Raw genomic sequence first — 26455 nt, 5'->3', positions numbered from 1 at the left:
CTGCTGGTGCCTCACCCCTCCTCTCCAACAAAGGTAACGTAGAGTTTGTTTCGCTGAAGCTCCTTCCGGGAATAGGCCATCACCTGATTGAAGGTTCCTTCTAACAAGTGGTCCCGACGAATGATGAGCCTGGGAAGAAGAAGCCATGTGGGCGGTGAGTGGTGGCTCCAAGCTCTGATGTTGGAGGGTGTTCTAGGTGAGCTGTGGGTGCCCTGCCTCTCCAACAAGGTGCAGATTCCATCAGTTCAGCAATGGACTTATTTTAATGCTCTTTGCAAAACATTGGGAGCACAAGGACAACATGTACACTTTTATAATTGGATGTATTCCATCATACTGGACTACTTTTAGGATTCTTTTTGATGAATTCCAAAAAGAATCTCTTAAGTTGGATACTTCAGTTTAGACTCATATTTTAAAGATAAAAATAATAAACCTAGAGGGGAAAAATACAACTATTCACTTAGACCCCAATTACAAAGCTATAGAATCCATGGATTTGATCAATGAGTTAAATTTGTCCCCAAAATAAGTAAAAGGAAATACACATTATTTTATTCAGTTCAAGATTCTTTGTTTTCTGAAAAGGTTTATCATTAATTTTATATATATGTCTTTGCCTGAAATCTGATTTTTCTCTCCCTCCTTCTCTTCTCTTTCCTTTCTTTCTACTTCTCTTCCAATTTAACTTCCTTTCTTCTTTCTTCCCAACTTTTTTTCTTTCCTCCTTTACATGAACATAAATATTACCACACCACGGAATCCAATCTCCAAAAAGTATCACAAAGGTTATGGGGGAGAAAAGGATAGAAAAATCTAGCTTCTGAATTCAGGAATAAGCACGGGAGCACTCACTTAATTTTCCCTGGACCCTGACCAAATCCTTTGGCTTCCAGTTTTCGGTAGAAATTGCGGAGCTTGGCCTCGAAGTCTCTCCGGTAGGGTGAAGGGGCTCTTGCACTGGCTCTCTGTAAACCTGCAGAGAGAAGCACATGGTCTGAAGGCCATCACTGATACGTGAAGCAATGTTAGAAGAAGGGCCAACCAGAGGCACATTCCTATGTCTTCATATTTTTCTTCTCAAAGAAGTTTCCCTTGATTTCCATTACTCTTTCAGTTACTTTTATAATAAATGGAAAAAATATTAATAAAGAGATAAAGGAATTCTGATGACAATAAACATTTAAGTCTTGCACTCCATTTCAAGTTGTATTTCTCTTAAAAATACCTTGATTAGCATATCTATTGGCTTAATTGTACTTAAATAATCTAAAACAACATAAATCAAACTAGTCTCAATTTTTCTTGTAAGTTTCTATACTATAAGAAGTGATTGTAACTATGATGAGGCAAGTCAGACTGTAACACATTTGTATGTCATACTTGTTTAACTATATTGATCCTAAATTAAACATAGGTGTCCAGTAGGGCCCAGAGCATTTAGGAATTTGAATTAGATTACCTTGCATCATAGAAGAAACATTTATAATAATAATAATAATAACAACAACAACAGCAACAACAATAAGTCATTCACTCTATATAGAAGAGAGTTTTTATATCATTCAGGATCTTTGTAAATGTTTTATTATCTTTATACACTTTTTAATGAAAATAAGGAGTGGAAAAAATAACATTCTTTTCCAAGTTTTACAGATGGATAGAAATACAGCTTGCCCCTTCAATAACAAATAAATAGTTATATTTAATAGTTATTACTTATAAACAGGTATTATTTATTAGTTATATTGTTAATATAATATTAATAGTCATATAATTGTATATTATTACATATAATCATATATTATATATAATAATATATAATTACAATGTATGTTATAATTATATATAATTATATAATTAATAGTTATATTATTAACAACTATTTATTAGTTATTGAAGCCCCTTTAATTACTACTTATTATATTCCAGGTATTGAATTTATATTCTAAAGAAGACTGATACCAACAAACTCACAGGAATGACAATATAATTACAAGTTGAGATGATTGCTGCTCATGAAGGAATGGAACTCAGTTCTTTGAGATCATGTTCTTTGAGAACTTGCCCTCTGGACAAGTTCAGGAAGGCTTTCCTAAGAAATAGCTGAAGAACAAGTAAGCATGAATTAGACTAAACTAGTTAGGAAAGGCCTCTATTGAACTAAGACAAGAGATGAGCTGGGAAAGGAGCAATCTAGGTAGAGGATCAGCATGTGCAAAGGTACTGCAGCAGAATGGAAAGTGGTGCTCCAGTTTATCTGGACCACAGGGTATAAGGACCAGAGTGATGCAACACAAGCGTTGAGAGGTGGGCAGGAGATGACCAAACAGGATAAAGTCTACTTTGTTAAACAGTTTTGTTTAATGCTAAGCACAATAGGCAGCCATTGCATGAGGGCTGACTTCATGAGACTAGAGTTATGAAAGCATCAGTCTTTCTGAAGTAGAGGCAAAAATAAATGAGAGGGATAAGGTGGATTTAGAGAGCTTAAATTGGACTAGGGTGGTGTCAGTGGAGGTGAGAAGTAGACAGACTGGAGGTGTGTTTAGGAGGCAATGAACTGGACATAGGTAGTGAGGGAGAGGTGAGCTTCAGATTTTGTAATTGAAGGGACTGCAGTGACAGTCATTGAGAGGGGAACAATGGAAGAAGAACAGATCTGTAGGGGAGATAATGAGCTTGGCCTTTGATGGCATTATCTTTGAATGGATGATTGGAAAGAGATATAGGTTGAGAGAGAAGAGAAGAAACCTGGGACTGAGTCTTGAGCATGGTAGGAAGTGAAGGATGAGTTTGAAAAGGTGGCCAAAGTAGTAGATGAAACGCATACAGTAGTGTCACAGAAACTAACTGAAGAGGTGACTTAGGAGGAAGAGCAGTCAATAATGTCAAATGTGGCTTAGTGTTAAATGTGAGAATTACCCAGTGAACTGTGTGCCCAGATGTCATGGTGACCTTAGTGAAGACACCTCCTCTAATGCACAGGTGTGGAGCAGAAGGAGAGGCAGGCTTTGTAAGCTTGTAGGATTGGTAGCAGGCATTTGAGAAAATGTTTATCTAATGGCTTCAATTTTCTCAGTGAAGGGAGAAGGGACATATTTGCTAGGAGAGACACAGAGGGTTGGAGGTTTGAGGGGAGCATAAACACTTGAGATTGCAGTGGAGAAGTTTACAAAGGAAATGTGGCAGAGTTTTCTTTTGGGTGTTCAAGGTCGATGTGAAGTGAGAGATGACTAACTTATAATTTATAATCTGCCCTGTCAGGTGAATTTGATCAAGAACGCCTGAGCACAGATGTAGAAGATGCAGACAGTACACTTGTCTAGGGGCACAGTTCTGCAAAAAAAAAAAAAAAAAAAAAAGAGGGGACCGTGGAATTTATATCACTGGCAGAGATGTTACTGAAATAATGAACCATGGAATCTATGCCAGATAAGGGAAGGACAGAAGGGAGGGGAGAGGTGTGCATGAACTAGAGGTCCTGATGAAGGCAAAGGACAGTAACGGGGACAGCAGTTGAATAAGTGTGTTGGACGGGAACAGGATGCTTGAGTCAGTGATTTTAGAGATGACAACAAGGGTGGGAAGGTGACTGTGGGAACAAGTGCTTGTGGTGGGGAAGGGGAAGGTCATTCCAGACCAGAATTCTAGAAACCAGAAGGCCAGGGAAATGAATGGGGATCCTTGTGGATGTTGAAGTCATTCAGGATGATGGAAGGACTCGGCAAAGGAGAGGGAGACTATGAGACAGGTACCATAGTCTTTGGGAATAAGAAAAAGGCTGGTAGATGACAGCAACTGGGGGTGGGGGGAGAGACACCTGAATGGTACAAGCAGGGAAACATGAAGAGCACCAGCCCCACCTTTGGGCTCCCCAGCAACTGAAGTGTGAGGGAACCAACAGCCACCACTTGACAAGATGTATCCTCAGTGAAATGCCAGGTTTCAGGCTACAGGTAGAACTAGAATACAAGTCTGTAGGTGCAAGTATCATTTTCTGTCCAGTAGACTACAGTATATTTTATAATATGATTTTTATGCTTCTGGTATTACCACTGCCCATGATGTATTTTTCTAATCATTTATGCTTTACAAAGTACTTTGGCATAAATATCTATGATTTGCTATCTCCGTAGCACCCAGATAAATTTCATGAAAGTCTAGAAAAATGAGAATTACAAAATTTAACATCAAAATTTTTGGATTGCGTAATCTAGAACCTCATGATCAGAGGTAGGATAATAAGGAATTAAAATGAATTGAATGATTGTTTGGATTCATGGTATTAGTAATGCCTCATTAGGAAACTTGATTCCTTTTATAAAAGTCATACAAGTAATTCTCATTTAGCAAATAACTCTTTATTCTCTATTATTTTTCTATTTGTAATATGGTATCTCCCCCATGCAATGATGTTAAAAGCATACTGTAGTGTCAAATGTTTCAACCAATGTGCAGATACTTTATCAGGCTGGAACAATCTCTAAAAGAAAATGGCAGATCATCATGCAGATGATGGTCCCCGCAAATGGAAGGCTCTGCTTCCCAAAAGTAAGTCATCCTGTGTGCATGGGAACATTTGACTGTCCTGATGCTGGCTCTGGAAAAGCTCTTTGTCCTCCTTTTCCCAGGCCATGGCATCTCAGTTATGTTGTATGTCAGAGGCAGCACACATTGGGCATTTCCTCAGCAATGTCATTGGTGCACTGGCTTGGAGGAAATGACAAGGAGACACTGACTTAGAAACAGATTTTAGCAATTAATAAACTCTAAGAGACATTTCTGAGTGACATGAGTTGGAAGAGGCAAACTAAAAGATATTCTAGTTTTAGAAACCTATGGCAGTACTGAGTGATGCTGAGTGAGACATCCCTTCTGAGGGACTGAGCACACTGCTAAATTCTGTATTTCTTGTGAATTTCTCCACTGGTTTCAAAAGCCAAGCTCAGATTCTGACTCTAGAAGTTGTGAGATAGGAATCTACTAGGTTTTTTTTCTTTTCTTTCTTTCTTTTTTTTTTTTTTTTGAGAGAGAGAGAGAGACAGAGAAAGAGAAGGAGAGAGAATGTGCATGCGTAGGTGCAGGTTAGAAGGAGAAGGACAGAGAGAATCTCAAGTAGGCTCCATGCCCAGTGAGGAGCTCGATGTGGGGCTTGATCTTATGACTGTGAGGTCATGACCTGAGCCCAAATCAAGAGTTAGATGCATAACCAACCTTGCCACCCAGGTGCCCCCCTTACTAGATTTTTGAAACTAAATCCCTTTACATTTATCTATATATCTATATCCCTTTACTTTTAAAGTTATGAAAAGAAATTTGGGTTTATCCTCAAGACTTAGAACAAGGTGGTATTGCAATCAAACAAGTGAGGAAAAACTTTCCAGTGTCTGGATCCCATTTGGGAGTATGAATTTGACTTACACTAATTATCTGGATGAACCCAGGAACAAAAGCTTCTTTATTTTCACTAAACAGTTCAGTATACATTTCCTCATTTGGAACAGAAATTACCTATAATGAATTTCTGTGATATGAGTAAATTAATCCTAATACATAAAGAAAACTGTAGGGGAACAATTTCACATGTAAGAAAACTCTTCGACAGACAGCTTCGTGGGTACATAATGGTGGTCCCTAGTAACCATATCACCTAGTAATTCCTTTACACATTAACACAAAGTCACTAAAATTGGTATCTAATAACATTCAGACTCATAAGGCAGAATGTTTCAGAAAGGGCTCTTCCCTTCTAAGTGCTTGCAGAGTACCTTTGGAATGTAATAGTAATTTAGAACAAGGGTCAGCAGACTTTTTCTGTGAAGGGCCAGATAGTAAATATTTTAGGCTTTTGTGGCCATCTGGTCTCATTGCTACCACTCAGCTCTGCTGTTGTAGTATGAAAGTTGTTATAGAAAATACATAAATAAATAGATGTGGCTGGGGTCCAATTAAATTCTACTTATAGACACTGAAATTTGAATTTCATATAATTTTCACATGTCATGAAATACTGTTTTTGTAAAAACATTTTCAAATTATTTAAAAATGTAGAATGCATTGTAGCTTGGGGGCATTACAAAAACAGCCAGCAATTTGTCAACACCCAATGTGACAGTGTGCTTTCAATCAGAAAATTGAAAGGGAGGAAGGGAGAGAGGATGTATATACAATCACCTTTTTTCCTCTTCATCTGGAAACACAGATGTCTCTACAGGATACAGAATGCCAAATATTCAAGTTACCTGGGGAGTTCTGAGGTGAGGAACAGGGTGAACAGCGGGGAGAGAAGCTGTACCCGGGATGAAAGGCAGTCTGCAGTGGGACGTAGGACATAATCTCTTCTTCAAAGAGACTGCACAGTGAGAAAAGAAGAAGGAGAAAGAAGGAAATGGTAAAGGAGAAGGAGGAGAAGGAGGAAGAGCAGGGGGAAGAAGAAGAAGAAGAAGAAGAAGAAGAAGAAGAGCGGGAGGAGGAGGAAGAAGGAGGGGGGAGGAGGAGGGGGAGGAGGAGGAAGGAGGAGGGGGAGGAGGAGGAAGGAGGAGGGGGAGGAGGAGGAAGGAGGAGGGGGAGGAGAAGGGAGAGGAGGAGGAGGGGGAAGAGGAAGGAAGGGAAAAAGGGGAGGAGGGGGAGGAAGGAGGAAGGGGGGGAAGGGGTGGAGGAGGAAAAGAAGAGGGAGAGGAGGAGAGGGAGGAGGAAGGGGGAAGAAACAAAGGGGGGAAGAAGAAGAAGAGGGAGGAAGGGGAGGGAGAAGAAGAGGGGGAGAAGAGGAAGAAAAAGAAAGAAAGAAAAGAAAGGAAGGAAAAAAGTTAGTTTTCTGTCCATGAGTGTTCACGAATTGGGGTGATAGTGGTTACAGTTCTCACAAGGCAACAAAAGCACTTAGGTTCACTTAGATAGGCAAAAGCCAGTATGCAAATTCTCAGAGTTATTTTATACTCTAATTAATCATACAAAAATAAATTCTCCATCAAGTACTGTACACAGTTCTTGATACCCCAGTTGTAAATGTAAAGAAAGCAATGGACAGCAGGTATAAGGGTGGGGCCCTACTTTAGTTGCAGTCACTAGAATCCTCTAGAACAAATGTTGAATGTTTCAGTCATAGCTGTAGTGGAGAACTACCCAGAGCAGCTTTTCCAGAAGGGTTTCAGGCTTAGCCCCTTACCTCAGCAAAATGACTAGATCTGCATCACAGGACAACTTTTCAAGCCCATGATTACCCTCAGTCCGAATGTAATGGATTTTCTCCCTAGAACAATGTGGGAAAGAAAATAAGAATTACACACCAATACATAAGCTAAGGAATAAATCCCTTTCTGATTCATTTTGTCTGTCAATATGGCTGAATAGCAATTTTCTAATGTCCAGTGAGTTTTGTGGCATTTTAAGTTTCTATTGCAGGTTCCCATGATGCTCTACTAGGGACCACCCTTCCTCAGACTCACACAGGGATGGAAGCTGAGGAACACAACAAGGGTAGGACCTCAGATAGCAATGACAGTCAGGAGTGAAGATGGATAAAGAGAGCTGCTGGAGGACTGTCATGGGCTCATGGTGTCTTGGGAGCCATGGGGGGGAAGAACAAGAGGAAATCTCTTGAGAAACCTTATGCCTGCTGGAAAATGTATAATGCCACACTGAGTAAGGGAGGGTCTGGTGTTCAGAATACCAGAGTCTCCTAGGTCAGTCTGAGCACAGGCATCAATTTCTCTGTTTAATTACAATTTGCATTCTCTCTTTCATGACCTCCAACTATAACCTGGCAAATTATTCCGAGTCTATAGATACATAACATTTATTTTGATCAAATGAACTTTGTACTTTGCTTCTCTGACATTCAAATACTCAAATATTACAGGGGTCCCTGGGTGGCTCAGTCGGTTAAGTGTTAGACTCTTGATTTCAGCTCAGGTCATGATCTCACAGTTCGTGAGTTTGAGCCCTGCATCAGGCTCTGTGCTGATAGCATGGAACCTGTTTGGGATTCTCTCCCCCCAACCTGCTCTGCCCCTCCCCCCCATAAACATTTAAAAAAACAAAAACAAATGTTCAAATATTACAAATGCCACAACCAATGGTTTTTAATGGTTTGAAAAAAAATAGAGCAGATGTTTCTGCACATCATTTTGCAGGGAGGATGTGGAAACCTAGCCAAGAGTGCAAACACCATGCCTCCTCCACCACCTGTTTCTTCTTCCAGGTCTCTATGTTCTTGATTCCATGTTCCTGAGCTTTGGCCTCTAAATCCTGATACCACCTCACAGGCCTCTTGTTTGGAAGACTTTTGTGGTTAATTGACTTCAGCCCCACAAAGGACTCTTCAATTCATATGTCCTCCCAATGACAATGTCCCTAGGGCAGATTATCCTGTTGCCCTAGGTACCCATATGTGGGTAAGCCCCTGGTCTCCTTGCTTGGAGGAAAAATGGAGAGAAAATTCTAGTGATTGCCCTTTGTTCCCAGGGTCCCTGAGGAAACCAAGTCCAAAGGGGGTCAACTCTACTAGGGCAGCAAAGTAGTTCTATTATCTCACTACCCACATGGAGCATATCCATGTATCAGCCAAACACAGTTTTCTGAGACTTTCAGTGGCTCTTCACAGGACATTGCATCCTCTGTCACATATATGAAAATTTCATGCAGACCCAGTGGTCTGGGGGGGCCTCCAAATGCCTCTGGAACTCAACTCCAGTTCCATTGGAACCGGGAAAGATCTCTGAAGGCAAGAAGGCCATCTGCTCCTTCAACATATATCCCTTACTCACCAGGAAAACTCCAGTGCAAAAGTCTCCTCAGAGCTCAGTTCAGTAGAGCCACCTGCCTTCCTGAAATCTTGACATCTCCCTTTGTGGCTTCACAGACCTCAAAGCTTAATATCCAAATGAAATCCTTGACATTCTTCTATCATTATCACTAAATTCTGATCTTGTCTTTTGTGGCCTTTAAACACATGCTATAGCTATATATTTGACTTAAGGAAAACAAAAAGTCAAATTTGTCTATCGTCTGCCTTCTTCAATAGGTTGCAAATACCATGCGAAGTAGGGCCAATGTCTGTTTTGCTATGCTACTGCATACACAAATCCAGCAGAATCCTGATTCAGAATACTGGCACAATAAAAGCACTAGTTGAAAGAGGAATGAATGAATGAGGACTGCTACCATGCCCCTTAATGTGAACAGATGTCATTAACCTCTGGGTTTTCTGGCTCCATCTTGCCTCTCCACATGTGGCTTCCTTATGATTCACTGTTGTCTGCTGAACACAGTTTTCTGATAACTCACTCTCTACCCTTTAACTCAGCAACTGGCTTTGTGGACCCAAGACAGTGGATCGATGGCTCCCTGAGATGAGCAATGGCTTAACAGGGCCACAGTCTCCACTTGGGGACAACAGAGGAAGCAGGAGGTTCTTCCTTTGGGCAGTGTCATAGGAAAAGGAGGTTTTCTTTTCAACTTCTGGACCTGTAAAATGGAGCTGATGCACCCTCACAGCACATCGAGGGGCAGGCACAGGCCCAGTCATGGTAACTAGTGCCTGGCTTCCTGCTTCCTGTAAGCCTGATTCCCTGAGGAGCAATTTCTTGTTCTTGTTCTCCCTTTTTAAATCCATGGCCTCTTAGTCGTTGTGGGCCTTCTGTTTTTGATGAGATATTTGGGTTCTCATCTTGGGTCTACAGGTCCTTAAAAGAATCCATATCTTAAAGAAGTTATTAGTTTCTGTACAAAATAACTGCCAAGATTTTTTCAATTCCAGTATCTCCTAATTCCAAGTTCCGTCATATCTGGAAATCATAATTATACAATTCTGTACTGCAACAAAGCCTTTAAAAAGTCTTTTAAAAAGTCTTTAAAAAAAGTCTTAAAAAAAGCCTTTAAAAAATATCACTATTTCATGTGATACTATGCAAAAGTACAGAAAATAGCTTCCCTTCCCTTGAAAACAGTTTACTTTTTACACAGGGGATTACACTTTTCACTTTTAAAATAACTTAAATGGGACTCTAGTGCCTTTGGTGAGATCAAATTCCTCCAAAAAATAAGCTGTGAAACTCATTACTTAGTGGTAGAATCAGAAACATAAAAAATGTTCAAGAGCAGCAAGCTCTCAGAAATTTTTCAGGTAGTACAACTCCTCTGAAAATCCCTTGAAAGTCCCTTAAATTATGATGTACTGTGAGTCAGAGAATAGCCCACAAATAAATGACACAGTAATGAAATGGGTAGAGCTGAACATAAGTGGAAATGACAATCACTTGTGCGAAAGTTCATCTGTTCATGCTAAAGATCTTTCATTCACTCTAAATGTAATTAGTCCTTCTTCTCTTCAAAGAGGGCTAGGTTCTGAAGGGGAGAGTGACACAAAGGCAAAGAATGGAAGGTCCTGCTCTAAGGAACCTATGTATTGTAGGGAAATATCAGTATGGACAACTATAAGAGATAATGGAAAAATATCCTAGAGGTACAAAAAGGAATGCTGTTAAAGCAAGGTAAAAGAAATACTAAAGTTTGCCTGGGTCAGTGAGTCTTTGCATTTGGTTTGAGCCTTTAAAACGAGGTAAGAGGTCCTTCAGAGAAAAGCCACTCCCCAGAGGGCAGAGGTAGGAGATGACACAGACTGTTTGGTGGAGATAGAAGACTCTAAAAGGAAAAAACTAGTGTGGGATGGCGAGTTAGGTTAGGGCCAGACTTTGGAGACCATGGAAACTGTGCTTAGAAATCCTGACTTTATTTCACACACAATGGAAAGGTGTTTTTTGATTTTTTTTTTTTTTGAAGGGAAGTAGTAGTATAATTTAATCTTTGCCAAAATAAGGTAATTCTGGTTATAACAGGGTGAGAGAGATATGTGGTATCTTCTAGGACATTCCTGCAAAATCCAGGAGAGAAATGCTGAGCACCCAAACACAGGCCATGACAGGGAAGAATTAAAAAAAAAAAAAAGCTGGAAGAGAGAAAGTGAGGAGGCAGATGTTTGGGTGTGGAGACAGAGAAAGAGGGAGGAGTTGAGACAAGGCAGTGGGGAGGACGTGGTTCTAATTCACACAGAGTAAATCACAAGGGAAAGAGGTGTCAGTGAGGGTGTGTGTGGAGGGGGAAGGACAGTGAATGATCCACTCTGCCATGATTAATAGGAATTTGAATAGCAAAGAGACTGTTTTCAGGTGTTGGTGATTCACTGAGGAAGTCAAGGCAGAGTATTACAGTTGTCAACTAGATTCAAAAGACCACCAAATGGGAGGTAAGGAATCAGAGGCATTCAGTGACTGCATTCCCACCCACCTTGCCTGATCCTTTATACACATACCCATAAAAGCATCTCCCCAGTGCCCACACAGTGACCTGTTTCCAAGGAGATTAAGGGCAGATTTGGGCTGAATAACATGTCTCCATCAATGGTTCCTAAGAGCTGGAGCAAGAATTCGAACTCCAAGGGGACACACTTAACCATCATGCATTGCCAGCTTCCAAAATGCTGTGTAGTCAACTGAAGCAGAGTGATACTGAGATATCTTGGAGAGAAAGTGGGATTTAAGTTCGGAGGATATTTTCCCTTTTTATCACTTTTGGTGGCTATCCTTTCCAAATGAAGTGACTCAGTTTCAGAGACACTCATGCAACAATGACATTAATGGACAGTAAGATTTAACTAGTTAGAACATATATTTTTGATACTTTTTGTTTGCTTGTTGGTTTATTTTCTAATGTGTTCATCTAGTTTTTGGTTTACCATTAAACAATGATATTTTAAAAATAAAAACATTTAAAATGGATTAAAGACCTAAATGTGAGATCTGAAACCATAAAATTCCTAAAAGAAAATACAGGTAGTAATTGCTTTGACATCAGTCATAGAAAGATCTTTCTAGATATGTCTCCTTTGGCAAGGGAAACAAAAGCAAAAATAAACTATTGGGACTGCCCCCAAATAAAAAGCCTTTGAACAGTGAAGGAAACCATCAACAAAACAAAAGACAACCTAGTGAATGGGAGAAGATATCTGCAAATGATACATCCAATGAAGTGTTAATATCAAAATATATAAAGAATTTGCACAACTCAACACCAAAAATCCCCCCAAAAATTCAGTTAAAAATGGTCAGGGGACATGAATAGATTTTTTTCCAAAGAAGACATACAGATGGCCCATAGACACATGAAAAGATGCTCAACATCACTCATCATTAGAGAAATGCAAATTATACCACAGCAAGATATCACCTCACACCTGTAAGAATGACTAAAATAAAAAACACACACACAGAAAATAAAATAAAATAAAAAACACCTTGTGGAACTTCAGAGAACATTAGAATTCCTGGATCCTTCAGTTGGAGTTTTCAAGACATAATTAAATGCATGAACAAAATGCATCATAAGCTTTTATGCTCTCTCCACATCTATGTTGTCCCACCTGGACGACTAGTTGGAGCTACAAGGTGAGGGACAAGCCCTTACCTGAGTGTGTGGTTTCTCGCCAGGCTTGGCTGACGCTCTTGCAGCATTTCAAAAATGTTTGGCTGGCGGAGAAATGCCACAATCTTGTCATTATATGCTGAAACAGACAAAAGTGCAAGTTGTGGTTGAGTTTTCAGCCCAGAGATGATTTCTCTAATGGTTGGAAAATAGCTACTTGATACCAGGATTAATGCAAGAGTTCGAAGGGCAGGTAGCACACTCATCAGAAAAATGTAAGCTCTTGAGGGCTCTTTGTCTGTGACATAATAGCATTGTCATTTCTAAAAGATCAAACCAAAGTGAACTAGATCTAAGTTAATTATCCTTAATATTCTAAGACCTTAACGGGGTGTTAACTCACCCCTGTGTGAATAGGTGAAGGAGAATAAAATCATTCTTCCACAAGCTATTTTACTCTCTTCCTTCTGACTTCTCTTGGTCATTTTGCCATAGTTATTATGGCCAAAGATTCTTTGTAACTTCCAAGAAATCCATTTCTGAACACTTGACACTTACAACCTATGGCCATGGTTGATTTCCCAGTAGTCATAATGGAAATATCCAAATCCATTTGGGCTTTCTTACCTCATTTCCCTTGATACAAGTGGCATGTGTTTTAGAAGGAGGTTGCTGAGGTTAGGAATGAAGACTACACTGACTTGTCCCCATACACACATGGGAAAAGAGGTCTAAATTACAAACTGCATCTAATAGCAATAAGATCCATCACCTCATTTAAACTATGCTCTCCTGTACTCAGCTAACAAATCACTGAAAGGAATAAAGAAGGGGCTGAGAGTCTGGAAAAGAACTGAGACAGGGAAGAGGGAAGAACAAATCAAGGAGGGGAGGGAAAGGGAAAAAGGGCAAAGGAGGGATGGAAGCAAAGGGTAGGGGGTAGATTTTATCATAGGAAAGGAAAAAGAAAATACAGAATCCTGAATATTAAAGGACTTGTGATAAGAAAAACAAGGCTAAGGACTGGGTATCCAGGATCCCAAAAGCATGATACATACCTAGTGGCAATGACTCATGTTGATGTTGGCTTCGAATAGCAGCTACCAGGCTGTGTCCTGGCCTGGCCAGTAAAGAGGCTCCTCTGTTTCGAGAGACTTCTGAAGCCTAATTTCAAAATAAAATTGTTAGCATTGGAAATATTATCAAATTCAGATGGTCTTTTGATACTAATTTTCCAATATGAGGGGGAAAAGACCCAGATATCACTTAAGTTAAAAAGCAATGAAGTTACAATCTTCAAAATGAATGGAAATAAGCAAGTTAAAAAAAAGATTAGGTAGGATGGTTGATGTGCTATGTTAGGGTTTTTGAGAAAGTGATTGTGCATGGGGCGCCTGGGTGGCTCAGTCGGTTAAGCATCTGACTTCAGCTCAGGTCATGATCTCGTGCTCCGTGAGTTCGAGCCCCGCGTCGGGCTCTGTGCTGACAGCTCAGACCCTGGAGCCTGTTTCAGATTCTGTGTCTCCCTCTCTCTCTAACCCTCCCCCCATTCATGCTCTGTCTCTCTCTGTCTCAAAAATAAGTAAATGTTAAAAAAAAAAATTAAAAAAAAAAAGAAAGAAAGTGATTGTGCCAAATGTCCTAAATGTTAACTAGATTAACATACTGACTAAAGAACATTTCTCTTTGTAAATATGTTCAAGAGACATAAATAAATTCTACATGAATACTATCAATAAAGATGGGTTTATGACCTTAATTTGTGAGAGTTGGTACTGAACTTCAGAACTGAATGTAGAATGGACTTGCTCTTTCCAACAGCATGTATCACCCTCAGATGGCCGTTCTTTGCTAATTGCCTATTATTCCATTCACTGTGCTGGCTACTCTTCCTTAACATAGTATCTTTTTATTTTCTCAAAATTCTGGAAGATAAGCATTATTAACCACATATTACAAGCAGAAAATCTGAGGATTGGATAAAATTAAGTTTTTACAAAATTTTCAACTGTAAGAGGCAGAACCAGGATTTGCTTGATTGCAAAGCATTTGTTGACTTCTCTCATGCTGCTAGCCTGCATCCAGTACCTTGGTTTTGGATGGGCATTTTGACAAAACGTCATGGAATACAGAACTTGCACAGCTTAAAACTGATATTTGTGATGATTGATTTAGCTCGATTTTAAATTTCAGAAATCCCCTAAGTCCTAGAGCATGATGATGAACTTTCTACTGTGATTCCATGTACATTCTGTTTCTTAAAGGACTCTTGAAGGGTAAGCTATTTAAACAGAGGCTGTATAGATCTTCCACAAATATATGGGTTTGCTGTAGAGTATGACTCATTCTATGATATTTGGTAAAGTATTCCAAAATAGGTTTTAAAAACATTTAAGAATTACATTGAAGATTACTTTGTAACATACTTATAAAAAGCTCAAACATCCAGACAAAAAAGGAGAGAAAATTCTCCCTCTGAGACCAGTATACAATTCATTCCCACAGAATTCAGGAGAGGTACTGAGATCCTATGCTACAAAGTCCAGAAAGGTCAAGTCAATCTCAAAGGGGTCATTTAAGACGAGACCATGTGTCCTAGTGCAGATGACAAACAGGACAGATTACTTAGGGCTTACTAATTAAAGACATAGTAATTGCAGGTTTTCCTTCGGGTCCTACTTCCATACTTCACACAGACAGGATGAACATCCTTCCTTTGCAGAGATGTGCTATCAGTTCACTGTCTGTACATGGCAGTCTTTGAACTGCTCTTCTGGAAGTAGCAGAGATGCAGATCCATCCCTTTTCTCTCCTGGTTCTTCTTGCTCACTGCTTACTTGAGGGACAAGGAAATGGATTCTGTGCCATTGTGGTGGACTTCTCACTTCGGTGTCATTAGCCCTCAGCTACTGTAGCCAGCCACCAAGATTTAGAAGTAGGTACTTCGACAACAGCACTTTCCAGTCCCAATTAAATGGTTACAACGCAAAGTGGTAAAAGAAAGGTTTGCTCGCTCTTCAAATACGCAACACCGAGTCTCTACGTTTCTTCCACCATGAATTAATAAATATGTAAAGCCTTTCTGGCACTGAAATGTTAGGTTTCTTTTCCTTTGAGGGAATTATGTCAGTCTGCTTTATTGTGTGTTTGAAATATTTTCGATGCTGTAAAGACAGGAATCTTAAAGACCACTCAGCAGAAGATTATCTAAATGATGCATTACAGAGAGAAACTGAGGAAGTGGATCTGATAGCAGACTTCAGGAAGGCATGACTGTAATACAGAACTCAGGTGATGTCTGCTGTCACACCCTGGGCTAAAGTGTGTCATTGTTGGTGGGTTGCCTGAAATAAATGGGGCTTTGAAACAGGAAGAAACTCACTTCTCTTCCTAGCTGCCAGAGGGAATTCACGTGTTACAGATATGCTTTAGGGAAAAATGGTGCCTTCTCCTGAGGTTACCTGTTCACCGGCAAAACCAAGCCAGACTGCAAAACTTCAGAAATCAGATGAAGGCCAGCCACCCCAAAGGTAGATGACTGACTGATGAATATGCTTCAGGCCAATGACGAGTGAGATGGAGAAAACAACCCAGGGGGAAGGTGCCGCATATGGGGTACCTGAACCATAGAAACAACTGCCAAGGGCAAAGGAGGTGATTGCAAAGTAATACTGGAAGGTCTACAGATGAGCTGGAGGATGGGAAGGTTAAACAGAAACAGGCTTCTCCAACAAGGAGCCAGGAATTTATAGGGATAAGGACAGTTCCAGACAGGGCTAGAGAGAATTCTGAGATTGGGCCAGAGTTTAGTATGTGCTAGGATCCTTGTAGCCCTAAAGTAATATGAAATGGTCCATCCTGAGGAATATTAGGTATTGACTGAGTAACTGATTTTGATCTCACTGCAAACATGATGCTAACATTTGCTTTCCTAACTACTGAAAATGACTAGAAATTTGAATTTTCCATTTAAAACCAAAATTATACGACTCACTGAATTCCCTGGCATTTGACACTTTCTGTGTTACCGAATTTCTCAGGGATGTATGTGAGAGACAGACAAAGAAGGGACTCCCCCAGTGGCCTGCCTCTCCCCAGACATGCTATGACTACTCTATGACTGGCTAAAACCCAGTTTCCAGTTGGGACTACTTTTAAGATTTCTTTTCCTTTTGATGTTGAAATAGCTTTAATCATAATTGCAAATGTGAAAACTTCAAACATTTAGCTCTCCAGAAAAAAAAGTAGATATGCTCAGAAAATAGTTTACAGTGACTGGTAAACAAATTTCTCTTCTGTGTTGCAATTTAGAAATGTAAACTGGTGTTTTATTTTTTTAAAGATGTGATTGAAAATTGAAGGTTTTAGACTGAATTTGGGTTAATAATCAGTGAATGCTCTCTTTGAAAACACTGAAGATCTGATGATGAAAAAAATAGTGAGTTCAGAGGAAAGGCCCAAGTGATGAATTTTAATTCATCTCTAGAATCCTTTTGTGTTCTAAAAACAGATCATTAACAAAGTTTTCAGAATTAGCTTAAGGAAACAAAAGGGAGAGAGAGATCTTGAGCTATTCAACATATTTATAAAAGCGAAAAGTGGGCGATAAATAATGTACAAAGAAAGGCTTGATTTAAATTGTGGTAGATCTATATGAATAAATATAGAAGAATTTTAATTGCATGGGGACAGTCTACAAGATACTGTATTAGTAAAATAGGATGCAGAACCATAGACAACATGATTCAATTTTTTATTTCCATGGTTACCAGAAAGTGTCTCCAGATCGGGAATTATACTTGCCTTTTAACTTCTTTCCCACCTGTGTCTGTGTTTTCTACACTCATTGCTTACTGTTGATAATTCAAAAGTTTATTTTCATAGGTGCCTGAATTTTATAAACTTCCAACCAAACTGTAATCAAATATTGGTTGCATGGAATCAAGAGAAATATCCCCAAAATTTAGAAGCAGTGCAGAAGTTACCTCCCCACACTTCCCTGTGCCATCCGAGGCAGTGAAATAACTTTTGTCATCAAAAAATCTCACTGCAAAGAACGACCAAGAGTGACTTCTGCTTTTAAAGTGAAAAGTCAGTTTCTCTTCCTGTCAGATTCTTATCCTTTCATGAGGCAACACACCCATGTGTGTACCCTTCCAGAACTTTTCTATGACTAACGATTTTCTAAACTGGTAAAAGAAATAAAACTTAGGTGCTCTGTTATCCTTCCTTATTAATGTTAATTTATATTGCTAATTGCAGTATAAATAAGACAAATGTGACCTCCAGTGACTTCCTTACTGATAGAGAGATGGAAACCAATATTTATAGCCCTATATGCTCTTTCCATTTATCTGTGTCCATTTCCCTTGGGACATCATGGGAAGATACAGACTTGTTTTGTTAGTACTTTTTTTTGTATATTGCAGACAGACGTGACCCTGTACTAAAATGCAGGCTAAAGTGTCAAATAACGATCTTTTTATGCATAAAGTATTATATTCCTGATAATGGCTTTCAGCAAACTTCCTGAAAAATGTTCACTTGAAGTAAAGGCTAATCCAAAAGACACTTAACAGTGTCTCTTTTAATAACCTATCTTAGGGGTTTTGAGAAAAATTTTGATCAGTTAGGATCCTGAATATAGAAACTGATTTCAATTCTATCCTTAAATTCAATTGATAAAAATATCAACTGCTGAGCAACACTCGAGAGAATGGCCCATGAAGGTGAACAGAAAATAACTGATTCCTAAGGTTGTAGTATAAGAAACATCTATAGCAAATCCCCCATTGCCCCTGTTATGTGACAGAGAAAAACCATGGATTATAAAAACAATTCATTGATTATTCGTGAGTCTAATTATTCCATATTTATGTCTGCTTATCTGTCCTTTCAAATTGGATATCCTGCTGTTTTCATACTCATTATCAACTTATCTAACAGCAAATCTACCATTGTCCCCAACTGGCTTTCCTGTTCATCTTACCAATGTGTTGATAATGTGAGTCAAGCCCCATGGACTCTGAGAGTCACAGAGCTAGCTGGCCATCCAATTCCCTTGTCTCCACTTGCAGATGAGGAAACTGAGGCCCCAGAAAGGAAAGGAAGGAGCAATGATACACAGTTCCTCTGTGGAGAAGCCAGAGCTGAGACTCTGTCTGCTAACTGAAGTCCCAGGTACCCCTTCCTTTGCACCTCTTGACCACCTGGGGCTTCTTCCCACACGGTGTCCATTGTCTTCTGTCTCTTTGCTGCTTCCAAGGCCTCCCCACCTTATACCTGGTCTGTGGCAGAGGCCCCTGACGGGTCTTTCTCTCACAGATCACTCTTTGCCACAATCCTTCCTCCTCTTGGCCATCATTATCTCCTTTCTAAAATACTAGTATACACTGGACTGGGACTTAGGAGATCTGAGTTGTGGTCTTGAACTCCCTGTGTCACCTGAGTTTTTGGTATTTAAGTTTACCTGACTTTAAAATACAATTCCTAACTAAAGTGGCATTGCCACATGGGAATATTTAGAAATGCTTAGGGGTATTTTGTTTTGTTTTTTGTTTTGGTTGTCATAGTGACTGGTGAGGTGAGGGCACTCCTGGCATTTAATGGATGTGACTAGGAAGAAAAGGTCCGGCAATGACATAAGACAATTCTACACTTCACAAAATTGTCCTCAAAATGCCAATAACCTTCTCTTCTTGAGGGACAATGGGTGACTTGATCTCTAAAGCCCATTTTTATACAAAAACCATCATATTATTCCTCTCAATTTCATTCAGTGGGCTTTTAAGAAAGTGCCAACCATGTGGCATTCAAAACTTAACAAAAACCAAGACAAAAACCAAGTGGAAATGGTATTCTGGTCATACCAAACTATTTGTTGTCTCTCTACTGACACTTCTCAATCCTACCGCTGCGTCTCTGCTTATGCTGTGTGTCTGGGGGATTGCCATTCCTCTTCCTTTGTTCCTTGCTAGATTCTACCAATTTTCTAAGGTTGGGTCAAGTACCTTATTTTATTTTATGTAAAAAAAAATTTTTTTTAACGTTTATTTATTTTTGAGACAGAGACAGAGCATGAATGGGGGAAGGGTCAGAGAGAGAGGGAGACACAGAATCAGAAACAGGCTCCAGGCTCTGAGCTGTCAGCACAGAGTCCGAACTCACAGACTGCGAGATCATGACCTGAGCTGAAGTCAGACGCTTAACTGACTGAGCCACCCAGGTGTCCCAAGTACCTTATTTTAAAGATGCCTTTCCTTGGCCTCTTTTGAACTCCTATTGCATTTGTCCTAACATCTCTCTTGGCACTCAATCATATTCTAATTGTTCTTGTTACTTAACTCTGTGTTTTTTTGGCCTGGCTTCAAACATAGAATACAAAATTCTCCTAGGGAGGGATCATATCTCATACTTCCTTGCATTCCACAGTGCTCAGAGCAGGCCATGAACTTAATCAATGTTTGTTGAGCAAAATCACATCACAGCAAACACAATTAACCTTTCTCACTACCCCCTCCCTCTGTTTTTATATCAAGATCCTCCTATCTTCTCATTCCCAGGCTGCGGGCTCTCTCAGCAGGAGGAATCAGATATTTGTTTTCATAGAGGCTGGGTCTTTGTTTTCTCTGGTATGCTGCTTCTAGACCAGATAGTCTCTGCCTCCCAGCTTTTTCTCTCTGTTGCTTTTCTTGGTTTCTCCCTGTGTCAGTGCAAAGCTACCAGCAGAGAGTGGATGTACAGGGGGACGGGAGGGGTTTGAAAACCTGATGAACTGAATCAGTTGGCGAGTGGATGAATTAGGAAGAATACAGATCGCTGGTACACATTGATACCCTTTCATTGTTACGTGTTACAGTCTTTCTGGACTGATGCAGGTGGTACTTTGTCATTAATGTTGATATTCAATGTAACTGGGCTTGGGCTATTCAATTGTATTGAATGAATGTTTTAGAACTGGTAATGCAAGTGGTACTCGTGATCTTAATCTCGTTTCAACAGAAATGTTTTAGTACTTGTATTTTCAAGTTAATTTCTTATAAATGTGAGAGATCTATATCTTTAGGGGGTTCATCTTACATTTGAGTAATCTACATTTTTGTTTTATTGACATTGAATCTGTAGTACTCAGATTCTTTTATCAAATGTAATTATTCTATATTAACACTGAAACTGCCGTAATAAAATTAAAGAATTTTAAATAAACAGCATATTTCAAAATTTTAAATAAATTTAAATTTTAAATAAGTTTTAAATAAACAGCATGTTTCAAATTGATGCAGAGTTTTGAATCTATCCACTATTATCTCATAAATGTTGTACTTTCTAAAGTATTGTAAAAATGCCACCAGAGAAGGATACAATGCATGCTGAGCTGGGAAGTCAGGGCACTGCTTTCCGTAATCTGTGAATGTGCCTGCTGCTGAGTGTGTGCTACCTGAGCATCCTGACACCCACATAACCCTTGGGGATGCATAATATGCCTTCTCTGCATAGTCACATACACATTTTACATATATGCAGAAAGGAAGAATTAACATGTTTTCAGCAGTTTCCTAAAACAATACCTAAGATGAGCCATGAAAGAAAAATTCATTTTATCACACTGGCCTTAAATCGTGAATGCCCTTGGTTGGAAACAGTTATGCCTGTCAGAGCATTCAGATGATTTCCTTAAAAAGTAGTAAAGTGGTGCCGATACACCAGCAACAGGCCCTTCCCCTGAGACTTATGTTTGCTATCTGGAGTCTGCCAGGTAGATTGTTATTTTACCCATTTCTCCTGAGATGTTCACTCTAGTTCTCCCAGGAATAACTCTTGGGGGACAGGGTGGGAGAGGGGGACACACACACACACACACACACACACACACATATATATTGTATATACAATACATATATATACACTTTTTTTCCTACACTATTTATTCATTTTTTACTTCATTGTAATCCAACTCTACAAGCTGTTTTATGAGAAGTGGTTCTTAGCACCCACATCTCCTGAGATCCTGGTGATTTTTATGAAAACATGGTACCGATACTTGGGAAATGTCAGTCAGGACATAAGAAGGGATTTGCTCATAATATTACCAGGAACTGACTAGAAGTAGAAAAGAGCTATGTTTTGAGTTTTGGCTTGAGAAAGGAGGCCAAGAAAGGGTATGGAATACAGAGATAGCAATTCAGGAAGGCAAAGGACATCATGTTTTAAGATGATGTTTTTCATCTTTTCAGCTTTTCATGATTCAATGGAAGGTGACCACAGGCAGGTAGGAGAGAGCACAGGGTAGGATGGGAACAGAGTACTCATGTGCCTTGTTGATTTCCCCCAATCTTTAGTTCATATATATAGTATTGATGTCTTCTCCAGGATCTATGAAAAGCCAGAAGTTTAATGTCGGTCACACACTGTATGATCTTTTAAGAATTCACATGTGACTGGAAGGCCTGAGGAAGCACAGCTCCAACCATAATGTAGGGATCTCCTGACCCTGCATTTTCAATTTCCTTTAAGCTAGACAGATTTTTCGTAGTGACAACTGTTAGGACAAAAGGGAAGGCAGAAGGAAGGCGATCTGAAGATGGGTCTAGGGAGTTCAGTGGGTGTCCCTGACTTATCATTCTTCTACAGAGCAGTGTGGATATGGCAGAGGCCCTTGAGGAACAGGCAATCCTAGATCCCAACCATTAAAACAGTGCTGGCCCCACTAAAGGAGGGGCCTAAGGAACTGTGAAGGTGGCAGGGGGCCTGGGGGTGTTACCTCTCCAGCGCTGTAACTCCGGAGCCTCTGGAGGTGCTGTCGATGTGTCAGGTGATTGGGAAGACGACCGTTCTGAAGAGGGATTCGGGGGTCAATGAAAGTGGTGGCTCGACTATTGTGGTCCACGAAAAAAGACTGCAGACAGACCAATAAAAAAGAACACTGCGTGAGAATGAGCCAAAATGAAGTCAGTAATGTAAGGGAACGCGACGGGGCTCAGTCTTCATGTTTATTTCTGTCCCTCCTTTTTATCTGCTCAAAACTAGACTGAAGACTGGGGCACTGTGCATCTGTTTGCTCAGTAGTTGAATGAAACAATACCAGTCATTGATAAACACTTTACAGTACACAGTTACAGAGTCATGATAACAGCATTTTATTCATGATGGAAAAGAAGAGAAATGGAGACTTTGAGACAGTAAAATAACTAGTAATTAATAATTTGTGAAGCATTCTATTTATTTTTTAAATAAATGCTCTTTTTTTTGGTTAAAGAATTAGCAGTCTCCCTGAGAAGAAACTTTAAAAGGATAAAAAAGTAAGGAGAAAGCCAAAATCATCCCAAATGTCACAATCTAAGGGTAATCACCAAAATATTTTGATAAATTTTTTTCTATTTTTTCTTTTCTTATGCAAATATACAATTATTTACATCTTTTCCCCACATTGGTACTTATAATTTTGTTGGGAGAATTTTTCACCTATTATTTTTTGAGCATTTCCCTAAGTTATTAGACATTCTTTTAACACAGAATTTTAGTAAGCATATGGTATTTAGATGGATGCATAATAATTTCAGCACCTTCTGTCATTGGACATTTTACTTTTTTACTGCTTTAAAATAATGCTTCAGTAAACACTCTTGTTCATAAATCTTTGCAGTATGTCTGATTACATGTTCCAATATATGACAAAAGTTATTCTTTAAATCTAAAATTACTTCTCATAAAAGAGAAAATTAATACTTTCTTTATAATGTCATGAAAACGTATTTACATCCCTAATTTACTAAAACTATGTTTTATTTTTAAAATATAAATGTGTACTTAATTTTTATCATGTACTTGTATAGTATTTCTTAAAATAGTCAACCAAAATTTCTCCTATAAACTATTGGTTAATGTACTAGAGATAATAGATTTGCTAGTAGTAAATGAGCCTTACATCTTTGGGAGAAAACCTACTTAATTGTGGTGGGTCACTCTTTCAATATACTATCTAATTCAACTTTACTTTTATTTATTTTTATTTTATTTTATTTTACTTTTTTTTAAAATGTTTTATTTTATTTTTGAGAGAGACAGAGACAGAGCACGAGTAGGGGAGAGGCAGAGAGAGAGGGAGACACAGAATCTGAAGCAGACTCCAGGCTCTGAGCTTGTCTGCACAGAGCCTGACGCAGGGCTCAAACTCGCGAACCATGAGATCATGACCTGAGCTGAAGTCGGATGCTCAACCAACTAAGCCACCCAGGCACCCCTCAACTTTATTTTTTAATATGAACTTTCTGGAACTCAGGTGAGTTTTGCCTATAGTTTTGTTTTGTTTTTTTTTTAAATCAGATTTCCCTACTTTTACTCGTATTCGTGTGTGTGTGTGTGTGTGTGTATTTAGTTTTACACAGTTTTATCACCTATGTAAGTTCACGTATCCACCACCACAGTTATTGAATGGTTCTCTCCAATGAGGATCCCTCATGTTGCCCCTCTGTCTCACTCCCTTATTCCTCCACCCCTCACCCATCTCACTCCCTTATTCCTCCACCCCTCAATTCCCAGCCAATCACTGATCTGTTCTCCATTTCTGTAATTTTGTCACATCCAGAATATTCTATAAATGAAATCACACACTGTGTAACCTTTTGGGATTTTTTATCCCCCCACACAGCACAATTCCCTTGAGCTTCATCCAAGTTGTTGTACCAATAGTTTGTTCTTTACTGCTGAGTAAAATTCTACAGTGCAAATTTACTGAAATTTGTGCCAATGATTTTTGCTTTTTGTCTGGTTTCATTAGCAAAGATATGACTGCTCCAAAAAATGAACTATGTTGTTTCTATTTCTATTTTTCCCTTCACTCTGGAATAGATCATAAAGAAACGTGGCACTGGGCAAGTAATTCATTGTTGCATTTTCCAATTTATCCCATAAGTCCACTTGATTTCTTATATTTCTTGAGTCAATTTTTAAATCACATATATTTATTTTTAAATTATCCATTTCTTCTAGATTTTCTTTAAAAAAAATTCTTTTAACATTTATTCATTTTTGAGAGACAGAGCACCAGCAGGGGAGGGGAGAGAAAGAATGAGACACAGGATCTGAAGCAGGCTCCAGGCTCTGAGCTGTCAGCACAGAGCCTGACACAGGGCTCAAACTCATGAACTGTGAGATCATGACCTCAGGTGAAGTCAGACACTTAACCAACTGAGCCACCCAGGCATGTCATCTTCTAGATTTTCTAACTTTGATTTCAAACATTTATATAAGTAGGTATGCATTTTCTCTTTAAAATTTCCCTGCATCTCTTATAACTCATTCCTTGTTTTTATTTATTATTTTCCTTAGATTGATTTACTTCTCTTCTAAACAACTCTTACCTTTATTTCTTATACTGTTTTCCAGTTCATGAACTTCTGGGTTTTTATTGTCAAATAAATTTTGGAAATAAATTTTTGCTTCAATTACTGTTGCTTTTTAACCTTCTCTAAATTATTAATTTGAAAGCTTGTATTTTAAAATTTTTCTTGTTTGATAATAAAAACCAATGTGCAAATCCTTTGAGCACAGTCTTTCTATATCACGTTTTATTAAGTACTGGTGATATGCATTTTCAATAATTTCTCAATGGTTTATAAGTCTTGATTTTATTTAAAACCCAATAGTCATGAAGAATACTGTTTTGAATCTCCAAGTGGCAAATAGTTGGTTTTTGATGATTGTGTTTAAAGTTATTGTTTATTTTTGTTGCTGTTTCAAGTTTTTATTTAAATTCCAGGTAGTTAATATACCATGTAATATTGGTTTCAGATGTAGGATTTAGTGATTCAACACTCACATATTACACCCAGTGCTCATCCTAACAAGTACCCTCCTTAATCCCCATCAACCATCTAGCCCATCCCCCACCCACATCCTTCTATCAACCCTCAGTTTGTTCTCTACATTTAAGAGTCTGTACTATGGTTTGCCTCTCTCTCTGCCCCCACCCCCCACCATGTTCATCTGTTTCATTTCTTAAATTCCACCTACCAGTGAAACCCTATGGTATTTGTCTTCTTCTGACTGACTTTAAATTTGTTGTTTAAAATTTAGCTCTATTACTTATGGCCATGGAATGCAACATGAATCTTTTATGCTTTTTTGTTTTGTGTTACAAAATATTATCCCCTAAAAAAATGTTCCATAGGATCTTGTAAAGAAGTTGTAAACTATTTATTCCTTATTAAAAAGATTGTGGTAAAATGTCCAAAACACAAATTTTGCCCTTTTAATAATTTTTAAGTGTACAATTTAGTGGCATTAAGTACGTTCTGAGTGTCGTGCAACGATCGCCACTATTCATCTCCTGAACTTTTTCATCTTCCAAGACTGAAACTCTGTACTCATTAAACACTAACCCCTCATTTTCTCCCTCCCCCAGCCCCTGAGAACTTCTATTCTAGTTTCTGTCTCTATGAATTTGACTACTTTTAGATACCTCATGTGAAATATAATACTTGTCCTTTTGTTTCTGACTTGCTTCACCTTAGCATGTTTTCAAGGTCCATCCATGTTGCGACATGTGTCAGAATTTCATTCCTTTTTAAGGATGCATAATCTTCCACTCTTTGCACATAGCACATTTTGTTTATCCATTCATGTAATCTCTATTTTTTCCGCCTTTATTGAGGTACAATTGACAAATAAAATTGTATGTAATTAAGCTCTATGCTAGCTCTATTTTTAACAAAAGTATATATGTTCCATTAATACAAAATTATTCAAATCCTGACTTATTTCATCTGTTTGTCAAACTGATGGATATAAAACACATTTTCCTATTGTGTATTTATTTCATTTCCTTTTGTATTTCTCTTCTAGTTTTCTTCGTATGGTAGGATGTTATTTCACTCATAAGATATATGATTATTGTAACTTTATTTTAGTTGTGCCATTGATTAATATAAAATCTTACTTTGACTCCATTTAATGGTTCTGGATTTGAACTTTCCTTTGTATGATATTAATATACCGCCACTGATTTTCCTGTTAATGTTTTCCAATTCTATTAATA

At 38.7% G+C, this 26455-nt stretch overlaps 1 protein-coding gene across 4 annotated transcripts in view; it reads right to left on the bottom strand.

The window, feature by feature from the left end:
* The window catches only part of HECW1 (HECT, C2 and WW domain containing E3 ubiquitin protein ligase 1), a 420473-nt gene that overhangs the window by 53820 nt on the left and 340198 nt on the right, over positions 1–26455 (bottom strand). For all 4 annotated transcript variants that reach the window (XM_053218663.1, XM_053218662.1, XM_027071594.2 and 1 more), the window contains 7 exons: positions 22181–22315; positions 13479–13584; positions 12463–12559; positions 7169–7252; positions 6246–6355; positions 856–976; positions 16–129 (listed from right to left, as the gene is read on the bottom strand). In XM_053218663.1, coding sequence (XP_053074638.1) covers positions 16–129; positions 856–976; positions 6246–6355; positions 7169–7252; positions 12463–12559; positions 13479–13584; positions 22181–22315 — 767 coding nt within the window. The remainder of the gene's footprint in view (positions 1–15; positions 130–855; positions 977–6245; positions 6356–7168; positions 7253–12462; positions 12560–13478; positions 13585–22180; positions 22316–26455) is intronic.

Source organism: Acinonyx jubatus, chromosome A2 (genome assembly GCF_027475565.1).
Source record: "Acinonyx jubatus isolate Ajub_Pintada_27869175 chromosome A2, VMU_Ajub_asm_v1.0, whole genome shotgun sequence".
Classification (NCBI taxonomy): Eukaryota; Metazoa; Chordata; class Mammalia; order Carnivora; family Felidae; genus Acinonyx; species Acinonyx jubatus.
The sequence above is the reverse complement of the archived record's forward strand: the minus strand, read 5'-3'. Positions and strand labels throughout refer to the sequence as shown.